Genomic DNA, 10,765 nt, shown 5'->3' with positions numbered 1-10,765 from the left:
TATATTTAAATTTGTTAATAGGCAAATCGCAATGGTGGTATATTAGTAATGGAGCATGCATGCCTCAAGGATTGAGTCGTATATTTGATCAAGGAGAAGAAAAATATTTTTGCAGTTACTGCATATAAATAATTTGTATTTATTTCCAGAACGATGTCGTTTTGGAATTGAAAAATTAAAAATTTTTAATAATAAAGACTATAATAACCCTGAATAAATTAAAATTACAAAAATACTATGATTTTCGTCCCAAAACAACGTCGTATTGAACTTACTGCAGATAATGTATCTGCAGTAATTGCAAAAAAAATGAACCCTAAAAAGATTCATTGAGACGAGAAACAAATTGTTTGCGCTTTAAGTGTAACAGCCCCAAACCCTGTAGCAGGATATTGTCCGCTTTGCCCCGCGCACAAGCACCGTCGAGCTCACGGTTTTACGTTTCAGGTTACCCCCAAAAGGCCTCATACAAGGAAAGGTATCAACACCCTTATTTAAGGCATGCTTTGTTCCCCTCTCCAACCGATGTGGGATTACATCCTCCCCCACTGGGAATACAGCGTCCTCGCTGTACACACCGGTCCAGGGCGAGCAGAGCCTCTCATCCAGTACGGTGTGGTTCGAGGACGAACCAGGCGGAAGCTGGTAGGCATGTAACATCCCGGGCGCTGACGAGGGAGGGGAGTGATCGCCGGTGAGCAAGGGCACGACAAGGAGTGGCTCCTGGCAGGCTTCTAGGGACGGGGGTACATGAATGAATCGAATCAACACCCGAAAGAGAGGGATTCCAGAGACTGTGCTGGTATGGGACGGTACAGTTGGGAATGGCTTATAAGAATTAATTGGTACTACCTATACCAACAAGATGCATCTACTTTTCGGTAGCCCGGATCGGAAGAACTCCACAATTAAGCGTGCTTGACTTGGAGCAATTCTGGGATGGGTGACCTTCTGGGAAGTTTTCCCGGAAAGTGTGCGAGTGAGGACAAAGCACACTGAAAAGTCTCGTGTTAGTGTGTGGGGACAGTCATTGATTCTTGCAAGTTGTCAGGCGTTACATTAAGTTTTGGTGGAGGATTAGTCTCACCTTACCTATTATTTAATACACCCTCTCATGAAAAGTTAGCTCTAAACCAAAAATAAGATAATGGAAGACGTTTCAGTGAGTATACCTTCTAAATTCAAAAAGAGAAAAAAAAAATACACTCATATATATATATATATGGGCTTAACATTTCTGCAGCAGCCGCAGATAGTGTTATCTACAGCTGACACAGAAAAGTGGGCCCCACGGCTTTTTTTTTTTTAAAAAAAAAAACTCAGGATCCGTTGCCGTATCCTAGGATTCGGACGTGTATCCTTGTTTGCTGTAGGTACAGCGGCTGCAGAAATCATTTTGCCTATATATATATATATATATGTATATATGTATATATGTATATAATTCAACAAATATATTATTTTAAAATATTATATTATTTATATTTATTTAATTATTCAGCTTAGAAGACCTTTTTTAATAACCTGAAACTTATGCTTCTTCTTCTTTAACTAAAAAAACCTTTAGGAAATAAAATGATTAACTTAAATAAGTAGACTTAAGCCAGGTTAAGCCTAATGTAGGCGAGGTTATAGACCGTCTAACTTATTCCTAGTAAGAAAGTTATTTGTCGCATCTTATAATTAGATACAACATGTTCAACTTAAAAAATTCATGAGACTAGAAAGTTCTATTTTTACTCCGAAGAAACAAGCATTGTCTTATTCATCGTTAATTAGGTCAATTTGGTTTGAACCGTACTCAGCATTTTGGGGACAATCATTCGTGTCCATGCCAAAATTACCGAATTGAAATGTTTTTCCAACAAAGAAACCCTCCTTTTTAACAGAGTATGTTTAGCAATCTCCCTTTCTCATTTTCTTATTCTCTCAATTTTTTATAAAAAAATGTGCTGGCAGTGGCAGATTGCCAGATTCTTCTAGAAGCTGGTTTCAGGAATTAATAATAATCACGAAAAACCCATGTGAATGAAATTATTGATTTAATTAATTTTTTGGTTATTAATTGATAAATTAACTAAATCCATCCAAATATGTTTCTCTACCTACATAAACAATACAGACTGACAGATATTGTTAATCAACCTTTTAATAGTCAGTCAAACATATTAATCTAAACAACAGATACTAAAAAAGGAAGAAACATGATACATTTGATTCACCCATGAAATTTTACCTTAAAAAATGGTTGCAGTGACAGTTGAACAAGAAAACAAAAAAATAAAAATTGGCTTCTAGTGACAGTTACAGGTTTACAGAGTGGTAGAAAAGTCATAGTGGCAGTTCCTATTAATCCATGTATTCCCCTTCATTGAAAGCTCGTCCCACTTCAGCTTTCTTTCCACAAATCTCTCTCTCTCTCTCTCTCTCTCATATCTCCAAGGAAAACATGAGTGTCACAAACTACACATTTCAACTTCAACTATCACACAGCAGCACCTAAAAGCCTGCTTTTCTAGTGCTTCTAATCTAAACCACCATATTCTACTCTATTCTGTCTTCTAAACTACCAATCTTCAGTACAATTCAATCGTTGAATTCGTTAAGATATGGCCTGATCTCCATTTCACTGTGTGCCCAAGTGAGTCTTGTTATAATAAATCAAGTCAAGTTCTCAAGAACGCAATTTTTAGAGGTAACCCCATGCTGTATATTTTACATATCGTTTCTGGTTGCTAAGAATTCTGATCATGGTCTGTATTAAGCTTGCGAAGTGCAGGGGATGATGATTGATTGTCATTTTTTGTTGTTTGTTTTGTTTCTGAGAAAATGTAGCATTGGAATCTGAGGATTTGAAATCAAGAAGTAAAGAATAACAAATTAACAATGTATTGGCAAGGGACTTTATTCTATATACGTGTATATATTATAATATAGATCTTTTCATTTCTAGTGCTAAAACAAGGGAGTGGTGCCAGACATTGACAACAATTCCAATCTTGCTTAATTCCGTTACTAGGAAATTCATATTGTAGTTGAATTTTGAATGTTAAGTGTGGTGTTCTCACAACCTTAGGTTTTTCTTTCTTTTTTTTCTTTTTTTTTTTTTGTGTGCAGAGGACACCTTTTTTATGGTGCAGATGACACTGTTTATCTTAATCTTTTCCGTTTATCCTTAAATTTATGTTAATGATACAAATGGGTAATTAGGATGTTGTTAGACAAGTGATGAAAATTAGAGAGTTTGTTATTTTGTTATTTTATATTTTGTTGTTTGCTTGGATAATTTTAGATCTTCTCTCATGTACTTAAATAGGCATTTTGCTATTTAATGGGCAAACAAAATCAATTAAGTAAAGAAATGCTTATTTAAGTACATGAGATGAGAGAGGATCTAGAATCAAACAACAAAATAACTAAATAACAAACTCCCTAATTTCCATAACTTATCTAACAACATCCTAATTACCCATTTGTATCAGTTTTACATTCAGAACACTGCTCCGATATGTTAATAAGCTATGCCATTTTCACATAATTAGGAAGATTTCGAGTATTGAGTAAAATATATTTTGATCACAGCCTCTTTTATGAGGCTTTGTTGAATTTCAATGGGATAGTCTGGCTCCGTTCTCTGGACAATCAATATACAAGAAATTACATCAGAATGTCCCATAAAAGTGGTGAGAGTTGGCTGTGCTTTCTTGATTTCACTATTCATTATGCACTATGCTCAGGCATGGCCTGTTCTATCCCTTGATTCTCATTAATAAAGAAATTTGAATAAATTGTAAAGTTGATGCAAAAAGACTTAACAAAGCTAGGATGCAGTTCAACCATACATGTTTACAGTAAATTGAAGTCAGTCTTTGGTTTGGCCAAAATTATGAAGAAACGTGCATATTGTATTGGATTTTCTATTCCTGAGAATAGTATTCAGTTATGTGTACCAGAAACTGAGAAAAATATTTTTTTTTTCCTACAGCTGATCACCCTTCAACTCGACTTTACTTTGTGTAAACCTTAATAGCACAATGGAATCTGAAAATGGGGTTGCTGTAGAGGAAGAGAAACGTGTTATTGGGGCAACAATTGAGGAGAATATAAAGAAAGAAGTTGAAAACGATTGTAATGGTACAGAAATTCAGACCAACAATGAAGTATCTAAACCCATAGTGGATGCTGAAGTCCCCATTTCTGCTGGTGACGCTGTTGCAGTTGAAGCCTCTACAACTTCCACAAGTGAAATTTCAAAACTTGCTAAGGTACCCCCATATTAATTTAAACTAAACCATTGTGGTGATGATTATTTACAGTTACAGCACATGATCCAAGATAGAGAACTTTTACTGATTAAAATTAACGTGGTTAGGAACCCGGTGGCAGAGCTAGTGTTGCTTCCAAGAACAACAAATCTCCCAAAGATAAACCCCTTTTGAAGTGCCCAACTTCAACATCTCAAAAACACAAGCCAACCCTTTCTCAGAGCCTTTCTTTCCCAGCCAAATCAGCTCGTGAAGATGCTATACAGAAAAGCATTGATGGGTATCTTGTGAAGACAAGAGTTAAACATGCTCAAGGTAATGGCATTAGAGATGAGACCTCCATTCGTCATTCAAAAAAGTCCACAAACTCTGAAGTGAACTCAAAGGAGGCAAAAACGAACATTGGTGTTTCTAACCAGAGAATTTCTTCGACATCCATGCGTGGTTTGAAACGTTGTGTGGTAGAGATAATTTTTTACTCATGGCCTTTTTTTATGTAGCTTCATTGCTCCTTATCATAAGTTTCCTTGTTCATGACATTAGTTCTTTCTACCAGTTTGGAAGATCTACTCCAGTTATTGCAATCACCAAGAACCATACATCTGAGGCATCGCTGTAAGTCCCAATCTACCAAGATTTACCAAATCCTTCTCTACAGTTTGTTTCAATCTTAAGGTTTATATTGCAAGCTATCAATAATTTTCAGTTTAAGCTGAACTCTCAGCGATGCTTGTATTCATAAACATATATTCAGGAGATAGCTATGCAGTTTTCTGCTGAATGGAATCATGGATTATCACCTTATGGTTTTTTACCTTTAATGCAGACCCAGTGATCAGATTTCAAATCCAGGCAAAATTACAAAACCAAATAAAGAGGATGATGATTCTCATTCCACAACTTCGTATGATTTATACCCCTATTACTCTTAGAACATTTTGTCATCCTTGCTCGTCTATTTCTTATTATGATTTGAATTCTGTTCAAGTGTCTGTGGCATTGACATTTCTTAATAAATTATCTTCCTTTCTTTTTTTTCTGTAGTTAAAATGTTCATGAAAACTTTCTTATGTGTATGTTATCAGAAGTGCTACTCCTTGTCAGAGAAACAGTGGTTCCGGATTTTCCTCCCGATTGGAAGAAAGAGCTGAAAAGCGAAAGGAGGTTGTTGTTGGAACCTTCTTACACCATATTGATGTTATTATTGCAAATGCCAGATACTAATCCTATATTATCCCTTTTTTCTCAGTTTTTCTCAAAGTTTGAGGAGAAAATTCTAGCCAAGGAAGCAGAAAACACTAACCAACAAGCGAAATCCAAGGTATACTATCCCTATCAATGAACTTAATAGATATCTGTTCATGTTGTGATTTGAGTTTTACTAACAGTTATATGATGCTTTTAGTTTATTCTCTCCATGTTTTTGTTTTGGATTTCCGGCAGGAAAACCAAGAGGCAGAGATCAAGCAATTGAGGAAGACCATGATATTCAAAGCCACTCCAATGCCAAGTTTCTACAAGGAACCACCTCCAAAAGTTGAGCTGAAGAAGGTAACTAATCTATCTTTTTTTTTCCCTTTTAATTTTTTATGGTAATAGATGCTCATCTTTATGGTAATAATACAAAAGTTGGTTCATGATGCTAAAGTGTTTCTAAGCTCTCTTTCTTCTTCTGTACTTTCATAGGGCTTGCTCTTTTAGTATTCTTTCTTACTTACATATTCTGATGTATTTTATCTACCAATTAGATACCAACAACCCGCGCAAGATCCCCAAAGCTTGGAAGGACCAAAGGATTTGTTCTGAACAACAATTCAGAAGAAGACAAGTCTTGCTCCAGTCCACGTGGGAAACTACAGCATAATGATTCAACCAAGGAAAAGGTAAAGGGTCATAAAGATGTGATTTCAAAGAAACCAATCAAGCAAACCCAAGCCAAGCTGAAGTCTCAGGAAAATGCAACCACAGGAAGCAATGAAGAATACCAATATCCACATGTTAACAATTCTAAAGGCAAAATTGTCTTGGAGCTACAAGCTGAAATAGATCATCCTCCAAATAGTGCACTGCTCTTAAATTCAACTACACCCGAGCTTGTCCCATATGAGGTTACTGTTGGAGTGTAAATTCATATAATCGGACTTAATAATTATCTAAGTTTAGGGCTCTATGTTATTCATTATGTTATTATTATTGTGAATATAGAGGTTGCTTCTTGTTCAATGTTCATCATAAATGTGTAGTGCAAATAAGAGTTGTTTTTTAACATTGAACTGCTACCCTTCTGTGATGTATATTAAAATGCCTTATTAATTCATTATTTAGCAAGCCATTCTTGTATTTGACATCTGATTGAAGAAAGACAAAAACCATTGCCCTTCCTAGCTCTATTCATTAAGCACTGCATACTCGAACACAATGAGGAAATGTTTAAGCATATACTCCTCATGAATCCTTGAGCTCACCAAAGTTTTTGGTCAATTTTCTTTTTCACTCTTTCCTAATGATAATGAAGGTTTGATAAGCCCGTCTATTTCTTTCTTGATTAGTGTTTTTAGAGCTTTTATATTTGGTATATTTTGAATATATTTGAAGAGTTTAGCTCTAAATGTATTAGATTTAGATGTGCCTTGGGACATGGTAGATCTTAACTTTTTAGCTTTTCTTCTATTTTTTATATCGTTCTAATATTTTTAGCTTTAAGCATCAGTAAGACTTTTAGAACTTCTAAAATAAGATATGTGATGTCTTCTATATACAAAAACATTTTATATGTTGGACTTCAAAGTGAAAGAGTCCTTTGATCACGAGCAAAGCTACATAGGCTAGTCTTGATTTAGGTTTATATCTATTCTCTTCTCTATATATCTCTTTTCTTTCATTAGAATTGTAAGTGTTTATTAAATTATTGTTTGAATGAAATTTAATTTATGATTAATAGAATTTGGCAGAGGCTTTTTCTTCTCTTTATTAATTATTGAGCATTTGAGAATTTATTTAAAAAACCTACTTTTTTAATCTTTTTCAAAATAAAAAAATTATGATTAAAAAATTTATTAAAATTTGAAGAAGAAAAAAATCAAATAAAACACTGCTTATGCCAACTAAATCTATTTTCAATAGTTTTCTACAAATTTATTATAACATTTGATTTCAAAAATTAAAACAATTACTTATTTTAGTAGGATGTTTAAATCTAATAATATAATATGAAGCGAAAGATAAAGTATCTTTTGCGGGAAATTACATAATTATGGAGAGGGATAGTCAGTATTTTGAACGATCCGTAATTTTTTTTTTTCTTTTTTGGTTACAATTTTATACTCAAATAATATGGGGAAATCTCGCATTTTTTTTCAAAATGGTAATTGGAAAAGAATTGTATTAAATGAATGCGGAGTATTGGATATAGAACTCAGAAAGTGCTTGTAGAAGACAAAAGTGAAGATAGAGAGAGAAAAAAAGTGAAATTCTGATAAACTGCCATATGGCCAACTAAACAACTTACTAAATAATAACATGTTATCCAATTTGGCTGTAATCGTTAGGGGTGTTTGGTTGAGGAGAAATTTTTTGAATACTAGGGAAATGTAATTGATAGGGAAATTGTTGGGAAGTGAGTTTGGTAGGAAAATGTAAAAAAAGTTGTTTGGTTGAAAAAAAATTTACCGGGCAAATGAGATAAGATTTATAAAGTCTATGTTTGGTTTGAGGTAAAATATAGATGGAAAAATAAGTAGCAATTACAAAAATATCCCTAGGTTTGGCGTCTGTAATGATTTTGTTTATGAAAACATGCTTTGGATCTTGGCTTCTCTGCGGGTTTTCTTCACAAACTACGTGCTTTACTCCTTGTGGTTGATGCTCAGATACATCTTCAGGTTTGGTGATTTTTCTCATCTGGGTTATTGGTATTTAGTTTTTTTTTTTTTGGGTAAATGCAGAGAAAATGAGTGATGATTCCTTTATTTGATGTTTCATATTTCATGTAGAAGACAACAAAAATGATCACCTTGTTCCAGTAGCTGTAGCTGATCAAGCCAAGAGGAATCATTTTGAAGATTCTGAGATTAAAGGATTTACAGAAGAGTTGGCTAATTTGATATTTCAGAGCTCTGAAGATTTTCATGTAGCCAGTGAAGAAAGAGAAGGAGAAACATAGAGCGCTGTTTTAAAGGAAAAGGACCCTGATATTTAAATAATAGGAGCTTCATTCACAGAACCATCGCCTCTTGGCGGATCCAATACCAATCTCGGTCGATCCCGCTCCGGCGTTCCCCTCGTCCAGCGATCAGGCTCCACAAAATAACAAGGGTAGTAGGTTAAGCAAAGGGTAGTTTAGGCAGCAGCTATTTCCATGGTTTTCATTTCCCTAGTTATCCGTCGAATACCACAGTCAAAATAGGATTTCAATGCTGTAGTTTTGGTCCAATTTTACATGCAAACCTCAATTGCTATGCAAATCATTTACATAGGAAAATTTTTGGATTCCCTCTGCCAAACGTTGACAACTAACTTACCCATTTTGAGATGCCTATCAAAATTTTGAGATTCCCTCTACCAAATACAACCTAAAAAGTTTTAGAATCTTAGAATTTTGGAGAGGGAGAAAATGACAACATTTGGTGCAATCTTATTAAAATCGGCTCGGTTGATTCGGTTGAAGTACTGGACACTGGTTCAACTGCATGACTCGGTAATTATATACAATTTTATAATTTATATTAAAAAATTATAAACATACTCAAATATAAAAAAAATGATAAAAATTTCAAATATTTTAATATAAAAAATAATAAATCACATATTATTATACAATAAAAGATAAAACAAAAATATAATGATCATGATACAGAGCTTTAGGTTCAGAAAATGACATCTCTAACTATAAATCAAATCAAAATTTTCTGCATAGTGCATAATTAAGATAATATTAGTGTTGTAGATGCATAATTTATGTAAGTCAATAAGCAAAAAAATATTCAAATATGTCTATTATGATTTTTTTTTTTAAAAAATTGGATTTTTTTTTTGGACCGGGCTGGGTCACCAGTTTTCATGAAAACCGGCTGGGTCGGATCGAGTCGCACTGATTCTGTTGCATGACCGATCCGTTACTTCAACCGAACCGATTATATGACTAATTTACCAGTTTGCAGTTAGGTTCGGATTTCTTAACATTGATTTGGTGTAAATATTCAAATCTCACGTGAATCACCCCTTGGCTAACAGACATGACTATGCTAGGACTAGGAGCAGGATTTGTTTCACATCTCATGGTATAACAAAAATATTTAAAGATGATGTGAACTCTGCACGTTTCAAGTTGTATATATTTTATTCCGCTTAAATAAGATATTAGGTTTAAATTTTTGTGAATATAAAAAAATTTCTTTGGAAGAGTTAGTCCCACCATGATGTGAATATTCTTGACTCGAATAAAATTATTTTCCATAAAGATATGTGTGGTTTATGAAGAAAAAAAAACATTTAAAGATGAAAAATAAAAACCAGACACAGATATATAAGAGAGAAGTATACACTATACAGCTTACAAATACGATCCTATAAATTACAGAGGAAATTTATTGACTGAGGAGCACTTTCATAAAATTTATTTTTTTATTTTTATAATTTTGTCTTTTGAGCTTAACTTCTGTCAGAATGCATGAGAAGTAATTTAATACGGTGTTCTTTTTGTGCATGATGAGTTGTTCTGTTTTTAAAATTTTGGTCCAATGCCAAACGACCAACCAATTTTCTATGAAAAATGTTATTTTCAAACTGCAAGTGTCCCTCCTTGAAGGCATCCAAAATGAATACCAAATAGCTTACCCAAAAAAAAAAATGAATACCGAATATTCCAAGCCAAATATTTGATGTCAAGAAAGCGACTATGAAGATGTTTTGATTTTTTATAAATCACGTGTATTCTTGACGGGAGTATATTTTTTGAGGCAAATTTAGAATTAAAGCTTTAAATCTCTTCCAAAAATATTTTTATTTTTACTCATTGTTGCATGACAAATGGGCTCCTTGAAAGCATTGATTTCCTCTCTCATCTCTATGAATATTAATTAATATTATATATATTAATTAATATTTAATAATTACATTATAAATAACACATTATTGTTGTTTTAAAAAATTCATTAAATTTATTGATTTAAATAATAATTATTGTAAATATTTTTTATTTGTCTTGATGCGATCTTTTTAAATCCCTCTAAATTTAAAAATATTAGATTCTATGAATATTAATTAATATTATATATATTAATTAATATTTAATAATTACATTATAAATAACACATTATTGTTATTTTAAAAAATTCATTAAATTTATTGATTTAAATAATAATTATTGTTAAATATTTTTTATTTGTCTTGATGCGATCTTTTTAAATCCCTCTAAATTTAAAAATATTAGATTTATTGTTAATAATAACAATTTAATAATTAATTTTTTTTCTTATTCGCTGAAAAAAGTATATTTAAAT

The 10,765-nt window shown here is 32.9% G+C and overlaps 1 protein-coding gene across 1 annotated transcript; it reads left to right on the top strand.

The window, feature by feature from the left end:
* The first annotated feature begins 2,398 nt into the window (after nt 1-2,398).
* Nucleotides 2,399-6,588, top strand: LOC133314631 (protein WVD2-like 4). Its single transcript, XM_061516137.1, has 9 exons — nt 2,399-2,695; nt 3,986-4,265; nt 4,373-4,726; nt 4,822-4,880; nt 5,092-5,169; nt 5,351-5,429; nt 5,515-5,586; nt 5,709-5,816; nt 6,014-6,588. The coding sequence occupies exons 2-9, from the start codon at nt 4,035-4,037 to the stop codon at nt 6,389-6,391; spliced, it is 1,359 nt and encodes a 452-aa protein (XP_061372121.1). The 5' UTR covers nt 2,399-2,695; nt 3,986-4,034; the 3' UTR covers nt 6,392-6,588.
* The last annotated feature ends 4,177 nt before the right edge of the window (nt 6,589-10,765 follow it).

This window comes from Gastrolobium bilobum, unplaced genomic scaffold (assembly GCF_033153095.1).
Source record: "Gastrolobium bilobum isolate Gb01-03AN ecotype WA unplaced genomic scaffold, APGP_CSIRO_Gbil_v1 utg11542, whole genome shotgun sequence".
In the NCBI taxonomy this organism is placed as follows: domain Eukaryota; kingdom Viridiplantae; phylum Streptophyta; class Magnoliopsida; order Fabales; family Fabaceae; genus Gastrolobium; species Gastrolobium bilobum.
The sequence above is the reverse complement of the archived record's forward strand: the minus strand, read 5'-3'. Positions and strand labels throughout refer to the sequence as shown.